Source organism: Gopherus flavomarginatus, chromosome 1, assembly GCF_025201925.1.
Source record: "Gopherus flavomarginatus isolate rGopFla2 chromosome 1, rGopFla2.mat.asm, whole genome shotgun sequence".
Lineage (NCBI taxonomy): Eukaryota > Metazoa > Chordata > Testudines > Testudinidae > Gopherus > Gopherus flavomarginatus.
In genome coordinates, this window is record NC_066617.1 from 315,661,026 (window position 1) to 315,680,121 (window position 19,096).

The window sequence follows — 19,096 nt, forward strand, 5'->3', positions numbered from 1 at the left end:
GTGTCTTAAAGAGCCAGTTGGTTACCTATGTGACGTTCATCTTCCCTCTTCTTCCTGAAGTGCACTTGAGACAACTCTCTGGTCAAATGTGTAGAAACATGTTCATTCTTCTTCGAGTGATTGCTCATATCCATTCCAGTTAGGTGTGTGTGCCGCGCGTGCACATTCGTCGGAAAACTTTTACCCTAGCAACTCAGTGGGCCGGCAGGCCGCCCCCTAGAGTGGCGCCGTCATGGTGCTCGATATATACCCCTGCTGGCCTACCCGCTTCTCAGTTCCTTCTTACCGCCCGTGTCGGTCGTTGGAACAGTGGAGCGCGGCTTAGCTGACCTCCACTTCCCTAGCTACTCGTAGTTCTCGTATATAGTTATGTTATAATCCTTTTATATATATATTTGTATAGTTATACGTTTTTTCTTTGCTAACATAGTTAGTTTAGTAATAGTTAGCGGGGTTCAGGAAGTAGCCCCTTCCCTGCACCCGGTGCCGGAGCCCATGCACGGCTCACCGGGTTTTAAAATGGGCTCGGCATGCCAGAAGCCGATGCCGACGGGAGATCCACACGACTCCTGTTTGAAGTGCCTCAGGGAATCACACTTGACAGCTAAGTGCCCCATTTGCAAGGCTTTTAAGCCGAGAACAAGAAGGAGCGGGACTTTCACTTACCCCTCCACCTTTGGCACCGAGCGATGATCAAGCGGCTGGCAGAAGCGCCTCCTCGGCACCGGACCCCGCCGGTACTACCAAGGCCTTTCGGCACCGGCCATCGCCGGCACCAAAGTCGACTCGGCACCGCTCCCTTCCTCCGAGGTCGAGAAAGCCTACAATTCCCGCTGGTGCCTGACGGCTCCCCGGCACGCACCGTGGTTGAGCCCCCTGCTCCTGCTGCTTCCATGCCACCCGCATCGCAGCCAGAGAGCTCGTCTAAGTCGGATCGCCCGGCACCGACACCTGCAGAGGCACCGATGACATTGGCACCGTCGATCCCGGTCCCACAAGGGCTGTCGAATCCGGTGCCTGACAGCTCCCCGGCACGCGCTGTGGTTGAGCCCCCTGCTCCTGCTGCTTCCGTGCCAATGGCACCGCAGCCAGAGGGCTCGTCTAAGTCGGATCGCCCGGCACCGACACCTGCTGAGGCACCGACGACGTCGGCACCGTCGATCCCGGTCCCACAAGGGCCGTCGAATCCGGTGCCTGACAGCTCCCCGGCACGCGCCGTGGTTGAGCTTACTGCTCCTGCTGCTTCCGTGCCAACTGTACTGCAGCCAGAGAGCTCGTCTAAGTCAGATCGCCCGGCACCGACACCTGCAGAGGCACCGATGACATCTGCACCGTCGATTCCAGTCCCAAAGGGCCATTGAATCCGGTGCCTGATGGCTCCCCGGCACGCGCCGTGGTTGAGCCCCCTGCTCCTGCTGCTTCCGTGCCAACGGCACCGCAGCCAGAGAGCTCGTCTAAGTCGGATCGCCCGGCACCGACACCTGCTGAGGCACCGACGACGTCGGCACCGTCGATCCCGGTCCCACAAGGGCCGTCGAATCTGGTGCCTGACAGCTCCCCGGCACGCGCCGTGGTTGAGCTTACTGCTCCTGCTGCTTCCGTGCCAACTGCACCGCAGCAAGAGAGCTCATCTAAGTCGGATCACCCGGCACCGACACCTACCGAGGCTCTGACAACCTCGGTGCCATCGATCCCGGTCCCACGAGGGCCGTCGAATCCGGTGCCTGACAGCTCCCCAGTATGCACTGTGGTTGAGCCTGCTGTTCCCTCCATGCCGGAGACATTACCAACGGCGAGGGATCTCATTGCCATGACAGAGTCGATGCTGCCTGACCCCGGCACCGCCGGTGCGGGTAATACAGTCTCTTCATATGACCGTCCTCTGTCAGCACAGCAGAGCGGCACCGTTCATGATCACGGTCCCGCAGACGTTCCAGGTCCTGTCGGCACGCCCGACACCACTTGCAGTCCCGGTGCTGTTTTCCTCATCGGTACTGGTCGCGCTCGCCGCACCGGTCGGTATCCCGTTCGCCGACCCGCTACTATCGGCACCGTTCTGACTCCCGGCACCGAGACAGGTACCGTGATTCCCGTAGCCTCTCCCTGAGCCTCAAGATCTCGGTCGACCTCCCGGCACCGTTCTGGTTGCAGGTCTGGATCTCATTCCAGGTACCGGTGCCGGTCCCCGGTGCCGAGTTGGGCAAGGTCAGATAGAGTCAGAGACTCTGCCCATGCCTTTTTTTAGTACCTCCATGGCCATCCAGACACGCATCCGTGTCATCCCACATGCGCAGATCTTATGCTCAGGACCACGATTCTGATACGCCCCCCAACAACCTGAGGTGTAGGAGGTCCCAGAGATAGAGGACCCGGTATGGTGCCCTCTAAGGGGTACAATACTCGTCTGTCCGCTCTCCTCTCTGCTCACTAGTCTTTCAGTCTGTTAAGGAGAGGTATTGGCATGGCCAGCGAGCGCCAGCCCCGAAACCGAAGGAGGCTTGGCAAATGAACCTACTTGGCCACCAGGTGTGCTCTGCAGAGGCCCTGCAGCTCTGGGTAGCAAAGCAACAAGCCTTGCTTAGCTGCTATAATTATAGCACCTGGGTGAGGGTAGTTTAGTTTATGGAGTTTCTCCCTCAAAACTCCCGCCAAGAGTTCGCTGCCGTCTTGGAGGACGGGGGAAAAAGGTACCTAGAGCGTCCCTCCAGGCCTCGTTGGACGCAGCAGACTCAGCAGCCAGGACTCTGGCCTTTGGTGTCGCCATGAGGTGCATCTCATGGCTTCAGGTTTCAAACCTCCGGCCGGAGCTGCAGTATACCATTCAGGACTTACCCTTTGTTGGTAAAGGCCTCTTCGCGGCAAAGACAGCCCCAGGCTGCGAAGCCTGATGGACAACAGGGTCCTAATGCGCTCTCTCAGCATGCATATGCCAGCGACCAAATGCAAGCCTTTCTGTCCCCAGCCGCCATACTCTGTGCCTAGCCAGAGACAGGACTTTGGCAAAAGGCGAGGCCAAAGTGGTCGCAGACAAACGTCACGACCCCTAAAGAGCCAAGGTCAAGGTCCCTCGCAATTACCACTGGGACCAAAGACGAACCTTCCAAGGTGCACCAGTCACAGGCCGGGATCCCAATTCCGCTTTCTCCTGGCGTGGCCCCAGTTAAGTTCAGATCGCTGGGTCCTGCGCACGGTGAAGCATGGATACCACCTCTAATTTGTTCCAACCCTGTCCCCCTTCAGGGACCCCTCTCACGAGCATTTCCTCATACAAGAGGTGCAGACGCCGACGGACGAAAGGGGCAAAGGGTTTTACTCCCGTTATGCCCTAGTCCCCCACTCGAACGGAGGTCTCAGACCTTCCTAGTCCTGCACGGTCTCAACCAGTTTAGGATAAGGTTGGAGTTCCGCATGGTATCCCTGGGAACCATTATCCCATCCTTGCCTCCTGGGGACTGCTATGCCGCCCTCGATATGAAGGACGCGTACTTTCACATCGCCATCTTCCCTCCGCACAGGAGATACCTCCGCTTTCTAGCCAACCATCAGTACTTCTGGTTTACGGTCCTGCTGTTTGGCCTTTCTACAGCCCCACGGGTATTGTCCAAGTGTATGGCCATAGTCGCCGCCTACCTTCGCTAATGTCGGATATGCGTTTTCCATATCTGGACGATTCGCTTATCCAAGGAGACTCCAAGACACAAACCACTCAGCATGTGGTCATCGTCACGGTCTTATTCACAGGTCTAGGCCTGATGATTACTATAGAGCAATCCACTCTGGTTCCCACGCAGAGGTTGGACTTCCTAGGGGCTATCCTGGTCTCCGATCTAGCCGGAGCCTGCTTACCACAGCCGCGGTTTTAGGCGATGGCAACAATCATCCAAGGTCTGCAGACTTTCCCAACGACCTCGGCTCGCACTTGTCTCATCTCCTGGGTCCATGGCTGCCCGCAAGTTTGTAACCAAACACGCCAAGCTCCGCCTCCGTCCTCTCCAAGTCCGGCTCACCTCGGCATACCGCCCAGACAGGGAACCAATGGTCATGGTAGTCACCGTTCCCTCGAGCACCTTAGGCTCCCTAGAGTGGTGGCTAACTCCCTCCCTGGTGTGGGCAGGGATGCGGTTCCATCCACCCCAGCCCTCACTGCCCCTGACGATGGACGCGTCATCTCTCTGCTCGAGTGCTCATGGTCACCTCCAAGCTTAAGGCCTTTGGTCTTCTCGGGAGCTGGCATTCCACATCAATGCCCCAAAAATGAGAGTAGTCCGCCTGGCGTGCCAGGGGTTCCAGCGGCAGCTGCGAGGCCATGGTATCTCGGTGTTTACAGCCAACGCAATGGCCACGTGCTTCATAAATAACCAGGGAGGGACATGGTCCTCCCCCCCTTTTGTCAGGAGGCCATCCATTTCTGGGACTTTTGCATGGCCCACTCGATGGAGCTGGTGACGTCCTTTCTCCCAGGCGTTCGGAACGCCTTGGCGCTTTGACTCAGCAGGTCTTTCCTGTCTTACGAGTGGTCACTCTGTCCCATGTGAGGCATTCTGCTTTCCAGAAGTGGAAATTTTTCCTCACATAGGCCTGTTCACTCACCGCGAGAGCAGAAAATGCCAGATGTTCTGCTCCTTCCAAGGTCTCTCCTCGGGATCGATCTTGGACGCATTCCTGATGCCGTGGAAAGGCCAACTCCTTTATGCCTTCCCACTGTTCCCACTGGTTCATTAGGTCCTACTCAAACTCCGCAGGGGCAGAGCGCGCATCATCATGATCACTCCAGCGTGGTCCAGGCAGCACTGATATACCACGTTGCTCGGCCTGTCAATAACCAACCCAATTACCCTGCCACCACACCCAGACCTCATCACTCAGGGCCACGACAGGCTTCGTCACCCGGACCTGCAGCCTCTTCGCCTCACGGTGTGGCTGCTGCGTAACTGAGCCAGGGTGGCAGGAAGCCTTCCACCTGGTCAACGTACCTGGCCGAGTGGACGCGTTTCTTCTACAGGTGCAATACGCTCGATCTTGCTCCTACTGAGGTCTCGATCCCCTCTATTTGGCCTGCCTCTGGCCTTCAGCGGCAGGACATGGCGGTATCATCGCTGAGGGTACACTTGGCAGCCATCTCTACCTTCCAGCCAGGCTAAGGTGGACGTTCCGTGTTCTCACACTCTATGGATTCGAGGTCCCTCAAGGGCTTGGAGCGCTTGCACCCTCGGGTGCGCCGCCCAGCCCCAACCTGGGACCTCAACCTAGTTTTAACCAGACTTATGTCTCCCCCATTCGAGCCGTTCGCGACCGGCCCTCTGCTATACCTGTCTTGGACGACAACTTTCCTCGTAGCTGTTACATCGGCCAGACGAGTCTCCGAGCTCAGAGCTCTTACGGTGGTTCCACCGTACACTAGGTTTCACAAAGACAAGGTGCAGTTATGACCACACCCGGCTTTCCTCCCTAAGGTGGTTTCGGCCTTTCATGTTACCCACAGATCAACGCAATGGGCGCAACAATTGCACTCCCTGGACATCTGTAGAGTGCTCGCATTTATATTGCGCTGACAGAACCATTTCGTAAGGTGCCCCAGCTCTGTCACGGTAGCAGACCAAAGGGAAGGCTTGCTTGTTTTCCTCTCAGAGGATCTCATCTTGGGTGATGGCGTACATCCGCACTTGTTATGATTTGGCTCATATTTCCCCAAGCCACATCTGTGCATTCTACCAGGGCTCAGGCTTCATCTGCCGCCTTGCTGGCTCGTGTTCCTACCCATGAGATCTGTCGCGCAGCTCCATTGGTCCTCAGTCCATACCTTTGCTTCGCAGTATGCCCTGGTTCAACAGTCAAGAGATGCTGTAGCCTCTGGCTCAGCAGTTTTCATTCTGCCACATTTCACTCCGACCCCACCGCCTACGTAAGGCTTGGGATTCATCTAACTGGAATGGATATGAGCAATCACTCGAAGAAGGAAAGACGGTTACTCACCTTTGTAACTGTTGTTCTTCGAGATGTGTTGCTCATATCCATTCCACACCCGCCCTCCTTCCCCACTGTCGGAGTAGCCGGCAAGAAGGAACTGAGGAGCGGGTGGGCCAGCAGGGGTATATATCGAGCACCATGACGGTGCCACTCTAGGGGGCGACCTGCCGGCCCACTGAGTTGCTAGGGTAAAAGTTTTCCGACGAATGTGCACGCGCGGCGCACACACCTAACTGGAATGGATATGAGCAACACATCTCGAAGAACAACAGTTACAAAGGTGAGTAACGTCTTTTCTCAAGCCTAAGCATAGAGAGAAAAAGTCATTCATTTCCCATGAAGAGAGAACAATTCATGTAATTTGTGTCATTTCCCCCTTTGATTAAAAATATGAGAGGCCTTGATTGACTTGGAGAGGAGGTCAGTTCATCCCTCTTGACCCCAGATAAGGTGAAGCCCAAGGATGACTGTGGGTAGAAATGAGATTTGAAAGGCCCTTGTCCCTTCACAAAAGGGCCATGACTATTTTCAGTGGGTTTAGTTTGCTCATTGGCTTAGAGAATTTGATATACAGTAACTTCTCACTTAACGTTGTAGTTAACATTCCTGAAAAATGGGACTTTAAGCGAAACAATGTTAAGCGAATCCAATTTCCCCATAAGAATTAATGTAAATAGCGAGGGGTTAGGTTCCAGGGCCTTTTTTTTTTTTTTTTTTGCCAGACAAAAGACTATATATATATATATATATATATATATATATGTATACGCACTCACACAGTGTAAGTTTTAAACAAGCGATTTAATACTGTACACAGCAATGATGATTGTGAAGCTTGGTTGAGGGGATGGAATCAGAGGGTGGGATATTTCCCAGGGAATGCCTTCCTGCTAAATGATGAAGTAGCAATTGGCTGAGCCCTCAAGGGTTAACTCACTGTTGTTAATGTAGCCTCACACTCTACAAGGCAGCGCGAATGGAGGGAGGGGAGACAGCATGGCAGACAGAGACACACTCTCTGTATGTGTGTGAGAGAGAGATGCACTTTTCCCCTTTAAGTACGCTGACCTCACTCTTAAGTACACTGCCTTGTTAAGTTAATCAGCAAGCTGAGACACAGCTGCTGCCAGGAAGCTCCCTCCATCCTGAGCCCTGTCGTGTGTGTCCCCCCCCTGCTCTATGGAGCTGGGGTAAGCGGGGTGCAGGATCGGGGAGAGGGGGACACCCTGACATTAGCCCCCTTCTTCCCCTCTTCCCCCCACACAGCAAGCAGGAGGCTCGGGGAGCAGCTCCAAGGCAGAGAGCAGGCGCAGCACATGACAGTCGGGGGAGGGACAGCTGAACTGCTGGCAATTGGTAGCCTGCTGGGCAGCTGCAGCTTAGGAGAGCGAGGAGCTGAGAGGGGGAGCTGGTAGGGCGGCTGCCGGTCCACCCTGGTTCCAAGCCCCCACCAGCTAGCTCCAATGGGCTGCTCCTCCTGCAAGCAGTGGACAAAGCAGGTAGCTGCCAAACTACTCATAGACTCATAGACTATAGGACTGGAAGGGACCTCGAGAGGTCATCGAGTCCAGTCCCCTGCCCTCCTGGCAGGACCAAATACTGTCTAGACCATCCCTAATAGACATTTATCTAACCTACTCTTAAATATCTCCAGAGATGGAGATTCCACAACTTCCCTAGGCAATTTATTCCAGTGTTTAACTACCCTGACAGTTAGGAACTTTTTCCTAATGTCCAACCTAAATCTCCCTTGCTGCAGTTTAAGCCCATTGCTTCTTGTGAAGCTCCCTACGTTAGAAGGGAGCATTGCACAACTTTAAACAAGCATGTTCCCTAATGGATCAGCAACGTAACAATGAAACACCATTAACTGGAATGATTTAAGTGAGGAGTTACTGTAATAAGAAAATGGATTCGTTACAGTGCAGCTTTCATCCCAGCTCTTTTATATGTGGCAGCAGTAATATGTGGCAAGACAACTTCTGATCATTTGACACCTTTCATTAGGATGTTGAGTATAAACAATAAAAAATTAAATACTCTTGAGCTTCCCTGCCAATGTGGTTCTTCAAGCCCCCTCCTCTAGGCAATGGTCCTCAAACTTTTCACAGTCAAGCCTCCCCTTACCCTGTTTGTGTCCCGCCACCCGGAGCCAGGCTGAGAGTGGGGCCAGGGCTCAGGTGTGGGGGCATGGACAGAGGTAAGGGGCTGAGGCTGGGGCCACATCTGGGGTGGGCCTGGGGTCGGGACCGGGAAGGGGCCTGCAGCTAGGGGCCGAGGCTGGGAGCAGAAGCCACAGTTGAGCCACAGTGGGGGACCAAAGCTGAGGATGGGGTTCGTGTTGGGGTTGGGTCCAGGGCCATAGCTGGGGGTGGGGCCAGAGCAGAGTTGGGGGCAGAGCGGGGATGGGTGGCGCTCCCTCCCTGCGCCTGTGGAGGCTGGCCCAGGCCCTTTTGGAGGAACTCTGCTCTAGGGGTAAGAAGGTAGTTCAGTCTGTGTTCCTATCAAATGTTTGGACTCTGTGGTGGCAGTACTGGGCCCTGGAATGGGACTGCCAACTCCTTTCACAGAGCCATAGTACAGCCGTTAGAACTTAACTCAGTGGTTCTCAAACTTTTGTACCGGTGCCCCCTTTCACACAGCAAGCGTCTGAGTGTGACCCTCCCCCCTATAAATTAAAAACATTTTTTGTATATTTAACACCATTATGAATGCTGGAGACAAAGCAGGGTTTGGAGTGGAGGCTGACAGCTCGTGACCCCCCTATGTAATAACCTTGTGACCCCCAGTTTGAGAACCCCTGACTTAACTGTCACGCACTTCCTATATAGGAGGTACCTACTGGAATCTCTTACCTAGTGGTGAATGCTTGTGTCTCATGAACATTTCCCAGAGCCAGAACTGGGGGAAGGGAGTTTAGAAAGAAGGGGGACTTTCATTTTAGACTGATATGCCAGAATAGGGAATTTTGAGAGCCTGGAGACCCAGCTCTCCCACTCAATCACTGTGTGGCCTTAGGTGAATCATTTCACCTTTCTACTCATTTCCTCTTATGTTAATTAGAGATAATTATCTGCATTGGGAGCTCTCACCATGAAAGATGCTGTATTATGTCACCGTGCAACCAACTCACCACCAGCTGTTCGTAGGGACAGAACCTGGGAACACCAGCAGCAAAAGCACAAGCAACCAGTGCTTAGCTAACGGGGTTAACTCTGCTAGCCTACAGTAGCAATCTCAGGCTCTTACCCTCCATCTGAGCCAGCCACTAGAGGGAAATATGAGCACACACTTAACTAATGAGTTATATATCAGCAAATGTCTGAGCCGCCCAGGAATCTGAAGACTGCCACTTTGTCATGAACTTACCATGTTATCATCAAGTGGAGATAGAAGCCATGATCCTCAGTCCCTGTTATTTGAGCTAAAGGAATAAACGCCCATAGAATTAAGTAGCAACTTTTTAGTCTCTATATGTGCCAGCCACTAGAGGGAGACATGATCACAGATACTTAGCCAGCACCTTACACCAATTATTACTGGGTCTCAGAATCACTGAGCTTCAGTTCTAACATAATTTCAATGCTAGAACCCAAGAAGTCTGGGTCAGTATTACCTCTGTGCCTTGAGGATAATGCCAAGGATTTGATTTGTGTAAGTATTCAGGTAGGTTATGAATTCTGTCAAACAATTTGGTACGTGTTAATATTACAAAATACTATTTGACTAAATTAGCTACTCAATCTTATTGACAAGCCAAGCAACCAGAGCTCTATCTTCATTTAAGGTGCAGTTGCTGTGTCCTAAGTAATATCACATTTTTATATTAAGAGCCAACTGGGGAGGACACATACAGTATTAGATTACTTTTTAATAAGGAACAAAAGCTCATCTGTTTCCTTGAAAGCAATGCACTGAATTTACCTTTCTTATTACAGTACTGGATTGCTTAACATCAGGAATGAAACTTTATTATCTTTCATTACAGTGCTTGATAACAATGTTGTAAATTTTATTGTTCCTTATTTTCCTTTTATTACAACAAAACACAAAACCTAGACTGTGCATTGCCGTCGCTAAAGTGCTGTGTCCTCGTCTGATCTGAAAGCTGCTGTTCTGCATCCCCCTTTGTATGCTCTCCATTACACAGCCTGGCTTCAGCCTCTGACAAAGAACAAAAAGAGGTGTGAAAAAAAAATAAGTGAAATCGCCAAGGAGTCCCCTGCGGTGAACAGAGCCAGCTTTTTAGCAATCCCAGGAGGAAACACTGACAAAATTGCTGATACCCTTTCTTAGACGCTGGCTTTGTCCTATGAGAGCAGATATTCTCACAGGCAAAGCTGATGCATTTGGGTCTGCTTTATCTGACAGAGCGGCTATTTTGTTTCTAAACTTCTATTGTCACTTGACATGTATCGAGTTCTGTATTTCTGTGTAACAAAAGCAACAACAAGAGCTAAAACCTCTAAGTCAAAGTTTGCTAGAAACCCGCTCAACTAACTGGTGGAGAGATGGGGAACAGAAAAGAGAAATGGAACATATCCAGAGTTATGGAATGAGCATGAGGTGGCTAGCAGGAGAGCACAGGGTAACAGGGAGCTGGAGGAGGGTAAAGTCCCTAAGACATGCATTGTACCACTCAACACCCACCCTTCCAGCAGTTTAAAAGCAGTGATTCTGGCCTAGGAAGTTATGTTCTAGGAACATGGTGGCTACTTGTCAATCCGTTTATCATAGGGTTTTATACTGCAGACTGCCACCATAATGTGGGAGCACCTTCCACATAACTCTGATAATAGCAGTGGCGTCCTTAGTAGAGGCCTTCGTGGCTCAGAAAGAGAATTGGAGGGTTGAAGTGAGGAGAAAACAAAGATTCATAGAGCTCTATCTGGGAGGAAGAATTCCCTTGCATTTCAACGTGAGGATGCTGAAATGCAAATGGCTATGAAGGTAGTGGCTGCAAGGTAAATTCATATAGCATCGCTAAAAGCTGTACTGCTGATTAGAGACATCCCCTATGATCTGACCGCGGAAGGCTCTGTCTGCACAAAGTGCAGTAACGTGACTGCTTTAACAGCTGGACTTTAGCATCATCGGGGTACGAATAAAGTTGTAGATAAAACTGGTTATAACAGTGTTTTGCCAGGCACAGTGGATAAGGCCAAATCAGGTTCTTGAAGCTGCTTTAACTTGGGTTGAGATTGGAGCAGAACATGCTTTAACACAGTTTAATACTGCTCAAACCCTCTGATGATCTGGGTTAGATACAATAATTGTATTTAAACTTTGCATAAGCTGTAAATCCTGATTGTTTGCCTTGTGTAGGCCAGTCAATGACCCAACTACATTTATGCCTGGATTTTGAAAGGCCTTCTTTACAATAGTGATTTGCCCCGGGTACGACACTGGTGGACAGCCACTGCGCAGGCACAAACCCTAGGGCAGACAAGCAAAGCCACCGTAAGCTACAAGCTGCATTGGTGCAGTTTACTTCAGTTGCAAGCAGGGGTAAGTTGAACCAGTGCAAGTCCCTAGGTGTTTTCAGTGGTGTAACCGCCTCATTACAAAAGGCTGAAATCCCCAGTGTGGACATGGTTTAAGTCACTAATCACCATGGTGAGCAGAGGAGACATGACAGCAGACTGTTCTGGATCATCTTTCCCTCTCCTTATGTGAAATAAAGTAGTAGGAGTATTTTGAAATAAATCCTTGATGTACTCACCATATGCAAGGCTGCTGCTGGTGAGCAGCTGCTGGCTGTCAGCATGCTTCATAACAGCAATAGTCTTGCTGACTAGGTTTCCCAGATCATCTGCCTCTACAAGAAGGGGGAGGAAGGAGACCACACATGACAATGTGCACTCTTTATATTAGGCATTTGTAGGAAGAGGAGCTTTGAAACAAAGGCCTGAAAGTGCGAAGAGGAGAAGGGAAGACTTTCTGGGCTACATTTTTGAAAACTGGAAACTTACCTGCACTCACAAAAATGGTATGTGCAACGGTCTGGCTGCATTTGTGTGTGCAGTTACAACAGCGATATGTGCAGAGTAGGCATTCAAGTTAGTATGTGCTATAACTTCCCTCCATTTTCTATGCTTTGGCCCTAACTGTAGCCCCAGAATGCATAGCATGTGTAGCCTCTGTTGTTTACCATGTGCTGACTAATGATTGCACACATCTAGGAGGATGCTATAAACTGTGGTCGTTTTCAAGTTCCCAAAGTTCAGAACAATTAGCCCTTGCCAGAAACTGTCTTTTCACCTAGTTAGATGTGAAGTGGGATCACATTTATTCACTTTTTGGTCACTGATATTCCCATCTGCCAATATTTCACTAGCTAAATAAGACAGTGGCCTAAAACTGCGTCAGGTGATATGTGAACAAATGAATGTGCAAAGAGTTTTGCATCTGGACCAAAGTAGGGTGCCTACTTTCATAGTGTCTTCATTGTGTTTCATTTTTCATGGTTTCCACAGCACAGAAGCAACTATTCAACTGATGTGCTTTGCCAAGACAAACAGTCAAGCTTATTTTACAGCTAACTCCACTCCCTTTGGGGTCCTTTTTATTTTTCTGTTTGCTCCCTCCCCTGTCCCCAATCCTCTGCTATAGCTTCAGACTCTGTAATCCTTGTTCCTCACTTTGCCTTGTCTCTATACTCCCCATTTCCCTTTCACACCCTCCCTTTCCTTCGTTCTCTTATTCCTCTGCACCTATTAACTCTCACCTCTGCCCTCACACCATGCACACTTTTATATTCACTTAAAAAACCCAAATGATTAAAAATAACTTGTAACATTTGCCAGCCATCATCTTAATCACTCTGCTTATAGGTTACACCTTTATCCCCAAGTCCGTTGTCTGTCTTGTCTATTCCAAACTCTTCAGGGCAGGGACAGTGTTTATAACTTCTCAGTCTTCTAGAGCTAAGGCCTAGATCTAGGTCCATCTCTAACCTCTAGGTATTTGCCATCTGTAACTTCTCTATTTCTCTTATTATTCTTTGCTGCTTGTTTCATGATGAAATTAACTCTTTGTTCCCATCACTATTATAGCATCTAAACGTTATTTTTTAAAAATCACCTTATTATCTCAACTCCAAGTGGCAAGAACCTTAAATCTGAAGTCCTCATTAGCAGCCACACACACACACAGGGAAAAAAAAAGATATCCGGCCATAATGATGTAAATTATTAATTTTTTTTAGGATTTTTATGGGCTTCTAATGAATAAAATTTGGCTTATTAGTTGAACTGAATAGTTTATAATATAATTTTCAAGACTATAAAGACAACATCCATTACATTTGGTTACAAATAATTGTATTTTAGTCATATATATATATTGTTAGTTTAAAGTTACTCCCTAGAAAATGTAGTTTGTGCTGATCTTAGGCCTGATTGTCAAAACTGTCATTTAAATCAGTGGAAATGCAAGTACCCAGCACCTCTGAAAATCAGGCCCTCTGGGATTAAATGATTGTCTGAGATGCTGTATTAAACGTTAGTTTGAGGGCATAGATTTCAAATCTAAGGCAAGGTTATAAGTATGCGATGTAGGTGTAATGTAGGAGGCAAAGGTGTTCTCTATGAAGTATGAGCTTTATGTTAATAAAGAGAGAAATATCATTTTGCATCCTAGATATGGATTAAGATGTTTCTCTTAGCTCACCCGTCTGATCCGTGTGACTGGAATGCTGCTTTTCTGCTCTCCCCATGATTTCATTCTCAGTTGCATATAGATTCTGCCTCAGAATATAGGTGGTCATTTTTCCTTTGCCTTTCACCTCAATTTCTCCCCTTTCAACTATTTCGAAGCCTTGATTTTGTAAAGCTCTGCACAATGGAAGATATGGGACAACCATTAGGACAAAGAAGTCTAAGTTGGGATTTGGAGCGAGAAGGATGAAGGATAAATTTTGCAGCGCAATATTTGTAGGGTTGGATGCGTTTTTTTAGCGCTGTTTTTGTAAACAGGACAACAATATCAAAGCAAAAGTTCATTGTTCTAATCAGGGTTGGTCTAGAGGTTAAGCTTCTGACCCGCAATCACTTTTGCACATGCTTGGCTTTACACTGGTGACTAGTCTCATTGACATCACAATGAGCAGATATTTATCATGTGATCAGCCTCTCTTATATTTTGTACTTTCCCCTGGCCTTTACACAGGAGCATCACGCTTAGACCCCTGTCCTGCAAATACTTACACACATGCTTAACTTTATACACAAAATAAGAGCCTAACTGAGAAGCTCTTCGGTAAAGGCTGTTCACACTGGGAAAGCACAGAACAAACAGAAGAGGCGCTGTTGAAATGTTACGTGGTTGTTCAAACATACTCAAGACATTTCTCCAAACAGGAAGGTACTCAAGCCCCAATCCTGCAATGTCTAGTGCCTGGGCAGCCTGCTGCACCCCAGAAAACCCCACTGAATTTAATGGGTAGAACCCCACCTGACTTCTGCCCAGGGGCAGCAGCCTGCCCATCCACTGCATGTCACAGGATTCGGACTGTAGCAGGGTGCTGGTGCAAAGGCACCTAATTAGCCCCTGCTCAGCCAGCCTCAAAGGGGAAATAGATTGGGGCTGGGGAGAAGTCTGGTGCCTGGCCTTTAGAACTGGCTGCACCTGCGGGTTCAAGGGCTATAAAGGCTGGCTGGCAGCTAGAAGAAGGGAGATGGCCAGGGAAAGGTCAGTCTTTGGGCTGAGGGCAGACTGGGTAGAAGAGGAGATTGTAAGGCCTGCAAGCTGTATATAATATATCACTGGTGGTGGAAGAAATGTGTAAATAAAGCCATGGGTGCTGCAGAAGGAGAAGCCTGTCTGTGCTTTATTGGGGCAGCAGAGGGCCCCAGGAAGAGGGGCAGGCAGAGGACCTTGTTACAGGGACCTAACTAATCTGTCTTCAGTTGCATCTTTGGTGACGGTGGGCAAAGTTCCCATAATGTGGAGATATACACATAATGTTACCAAAGTTAACATAATGTCCAGATATACACAGAAAAGTGACCCTGTGAAAATAATGTGAGGTTCCATATTTGTGGCTCGAAATCAACTGTGCTCACTTCACAAGTAAATATTTTTATTCAATGCAAGTTCTGCAGACTCAGCCTCTGCTCTTCTGGCTCATGCATCATCACCAGTAATAAAGATTTGGCAGCTAAATTGTAACAAATCTGTTGATGATGCATGAGTTAGAAAGGAATCCAGCTCCCTCTACCAAAACTGTTTAGTTCTCCAGTACTAAAAGGAATAGAATATATCCTGAGGATGTACTTTATACAGAACACTTCTGTTTAGTTAAGACAATGTCATTTGTATAAAGTTACATTTCAGATTATAATTTCAGTAATTACTGATAGGGTGGAATGTTTTGAGTCTTTAAAATTTAGAATGTTCATCATGAGAGTTTCCAAAGTTCCATATTTAATTAGAAGCCACATGTGAATTTGTATCAAGAATGCAGAGTTAAACATCCCCTAGTTGTTTATCTTATTTGATAGCATCTCTCCTGTGTTACATTAAAACAAGCAAATATCTTCATCCCACAAATTGCCTGTTAGTTTCTACCAGGAAAATCTTGGATTAAATGCATAAAAATTCTGATGGGCATTTGGGTAATGTGAGTGGATTGGGACGTCAGGTATTTATTTGATTGTGAACCTGTTTGGGTTTCATGCATAAAAGAGAGTAGACTGGCTTATGATTACGGCCATAACATCACATTTATGATGACTGTCAATCCAATCCTTCAACTCTTACTCAGGCAAAGCTGTCATTAAATACCACAGGAATTTTGCTGGGGGTAGCAATGCGATGTAAGACTCTTTATTTATTATTTTTGGGCAGGAAGTGTTGCCATGTTAAGAAATTATTTGTATAAGTTATTTCTTGCTCTGAGAGACAGCATGGCTGAAAAGAAGCTCCTAGTTGGGGACCACACCTCCTTCACCCTGTCATTGCAAAGCTGTGGCTACATGCCATTGTAGTGAAGTGAGACTCACTTGTGCAGTGCCCCCTGCTGGTTGTCTGGGAAATTAGCTCTTTTCCAGCATACGGAGCACCCTCTGCAGGCCACTGTCTCGCCTGCCGCTGGCCCTGTGTCCCTTCCAGACTCCGGTGCCGTTTACCTCAGGGTTCTGCCCCAGCAGTACCCCTACTCTCTGGGTCTCTCCTCCCAGGGGAACCCCCAACCCTCTATCCCCACATTGCCTCCGTGGCTACCGCCAGTCTTCATCTAGCCCCCTGCTCACTGAGGAAGATTGCAGTCTGTAAACCATTCATCACTGGCAAGAGGGGTTTGGACCTGCTGCCTTTGCCTAACCCCAGGCTACACCTCTGCAGCCCTAGTACCTCTAGGCCTTGCACAGGGCTTTCAGCCTGGGGGGTTGCCAGGTTGGAACTCCCTAGATCCTCTTGCCTTTCCTCAGCACTGCTCTACTCAGGCTCTTTCTCTCCCTGGCAGCCAGGTCCTTCTCTCTCTCTACAGCTAGAGAGAGACTGATTTAGCTCCTGGATCACAACCCTTTTATAGGGCCAGCTGTGGCCTGATTGGGGCATGGCCTGATTGGGGCATGGCCCCAGCGGTGGCTGCTTCCCCAGTCAGCCTAGCCTTTTTTCTCCAGAGCAGGGTAACTGCCGTGCTACAGCCATGAAACCTTGTATGTGCAAAGTGCTTGTAAATAGGCACTTTGTGTGGGTGTTGCTTGAGCAACGGGCACCGTTGCATCCCAGTTTAGGCACTCCGATTTAAACTGTATCCCTCAGCTAATTGTTTTGAGATTATTAGTAAGTGTGAAAATGGAACTTTATCATGTGTGTTTCCAGATTGAGGAATACTGTGAGCTAAGTGGAGTTGGTGCTCTGTGCCTACACTGGCTCTCATCCAAGAGAGAAACTGTTTGTGTTATTAATGCATTTAGCAGAAGAGAAGGAGAAAAAGAATTCTGGGTTGTTTTGGGTCTCATTATTATTTAACCTTTTGACGCTACCTGAATGCTGTTGGGCTGAGATGGATTTTGTTAGGAAGTCCATGACTTTCCATCCGAGAGGCTGTGTTGACAGTGTCTCCAAACAAGCAATATCTGGGCATCTTCTCACCAACCACTCCAGCCAAAACTGGTCCTGTGTGGATCCCAACTCTGATCTGTCAGTATAAACCCAACATGATATTTTGAAAATAATATTAGCTCTTCATTGTGATCATCAGTAAGATATCAGCAGTCCATCTCATCCACCACCCTATTGGATAGCACTGAGCAGCCTCTTCCCTCATTTGGAGAACTAAGTAATAGTGCTAGAAACATCAAAGACAACACGTGTAGTATATTTTGGAAACGCTGCTTCTAAGGTATAGCAAGTCTAAAAAATTGTCTTACAGGTTTCCAGAAAAAGGATCTGATATTACAATTCAGCAAACAATGAAATGGAAGGAGGACTGGCTGCATCTTCTGGTGTTCTCTGTATACCACACTTCTATTTATGGCACTGCCAGACTGGGTGAATAGCGGGGCAAGTTCCATTCAGGCATACAGTGGGCACAACTCCCATTGATTTTAGTGGAAATTTGGAACCTGTTCACACCAGGGCTGAACTTTATTTTGCATCTTACTAGGTAAAGCCTGAATCTGCCATGTGGCAATTAAACGGGTACAACTCCCATCAGTATCATCATATTGATAATGTACCCAAAGGGATTTAACCATTGACCAGTGTAAAAGGTGTAGCTCAGGGATCTGTGACCTTTGGCACGTGGCCCATCAGGGAAATCCATTGGCAGGTCGGGCTGGTTTGTTTACCTGCAGAGTCCACAGGGTTGGTCAATCGCAGCTCCCACTGGCTGTGATTCACCGTTCCAGGCCAATGGGGGCTGTGGGAAATGATGTGGGCTGAGGGATGTGCTGGTCGCCACTTCCCGCAGCCTCCATTGGCCTGGAACAGTGAACCGCAGCCAGTTGAAGCCGCAATCAGTCGAACCTGCGGACACTGCAGGTAAACAAACCATCCCAGCCCGCCAATGGATTTCTCTGATGGTCCACGTACCAAAGGTTGCTGATCTCTAGTGTTGCTTTTTCCCAGCGTTTGTGGTCTATAAGACTTGAAACGAAAACAAACCAGAGCACTCTTGCACCAGAGAACAGATGCACACAGCTAAACCAGGGTGAAATTCATCTCATGCAAAGGGCTAAATTTCACCTACAGACAGTAGCCCATTGCCCAATGGAAGTTGCATCAATGTCTCAAGCTTGGTCTACACTACGCGTTTAAACCGATTTTAGCAGCATTAAACAATTTAATGCTGCACCCATCCACACAACGAGGCTCTTTATATCGATATAAAGGGCTCTTTAAACCGGTTTCTGTACTCCTCCCTGACGAGAGGAGTAGCGCTGAAATCGGTATTACCATATCAGATTAGGGTTAGTGTGGCCGCAAATCAACGGTATTGGCCTCCGGGCGGGTATCCCACAGTGCACCATTGTGACCGCTCTGGACAGCAATCTGAACTTGGATGCAATGGTCAGGTAGACAGGAAAAGCCCCGCGAACTTTTGAATTTCATTTCCTGTTTGCCCAGCGTGGAGCTCTGATCAGCACGGGTGGCGATGCAGTCCCAAATCCAAAAAGAGCTCCAGCATGGACCGTACGGGAGATACTGGATCTGACCACTGTATAGGGAGACAAATCTGTTCTATCAGAGCTCCGTTACAGAAGACAAAAATGCCAAAGCATTTGAAAAATAATCTCCAGGCTATGATACAGAGTCCACAGCACAGTGCTGTGTGACAAGCATAACAGAAAGCCAAAGAATCAAATGGATGCTCATGGAGGGAGGGAGGGGGTACTGAGGACTCCAGCTATCCCACAGTCCCCAGCAGTGTCCGAAAAGTATTTGCATTCTTGGCTGAGCTCCCAATGCCTGTAGGGTCAAACACATTGTCCAGGGTGGTTCAGGGTATAGCTCGTTAATTTACCCCCCTCCCCCTGCCGTGAAAGAAAAGGGAAAAAAATTGTTTCTTGACATTTTTCAATGTCAGCCTATGTCTACTGCATGCTGCTGGTAGACGCGATGCTGCGGCAGTGAACAGCAGTATCCTCTCCCCTCCCCTCCCCGGTGGCAGACGGTACAA

At 48.8% G+C, this 19,096-nt stretch overlaps 1 protein-coding gene across 1 annotated transcript in view; it reads right to left on the minus strand.

The window, feature by feature from the left end:
- Positions 1-9,917: 9,917 nt before the first annotated feature.
- The window catches only part of LOC127043743 (guanylate cyclase soluble subunit beta-2-like), a 34,224-nt gene continuing 25,045 nt past the window's right edge, over positions 9,918-19,096 (minus strand). Inside the window, exons 12-15 of the mRNA XM_050937841.1 lie at positions 16,959-17,113; positions 13,639-13,802; positions 11,690-11,785; positions 9,918-10,131 (exon numbers count right to left, since the gene is read on the minus strand). Of these exons, the coding sequence (XP_050793798.1) occupies positions 10,004-10,131; positions 11,690-11,785; positions 13,639-13,802; positions 16,959-17,113 (543 nt within the window). The 3' untranslated portion in view covers positions 9,918-10,003. The remainder of the gene's footprint in view (positions 10,132-11,689; positions 11,786-13,638; positions 13,803-16,958; positions 17,114-19,096) is intronic.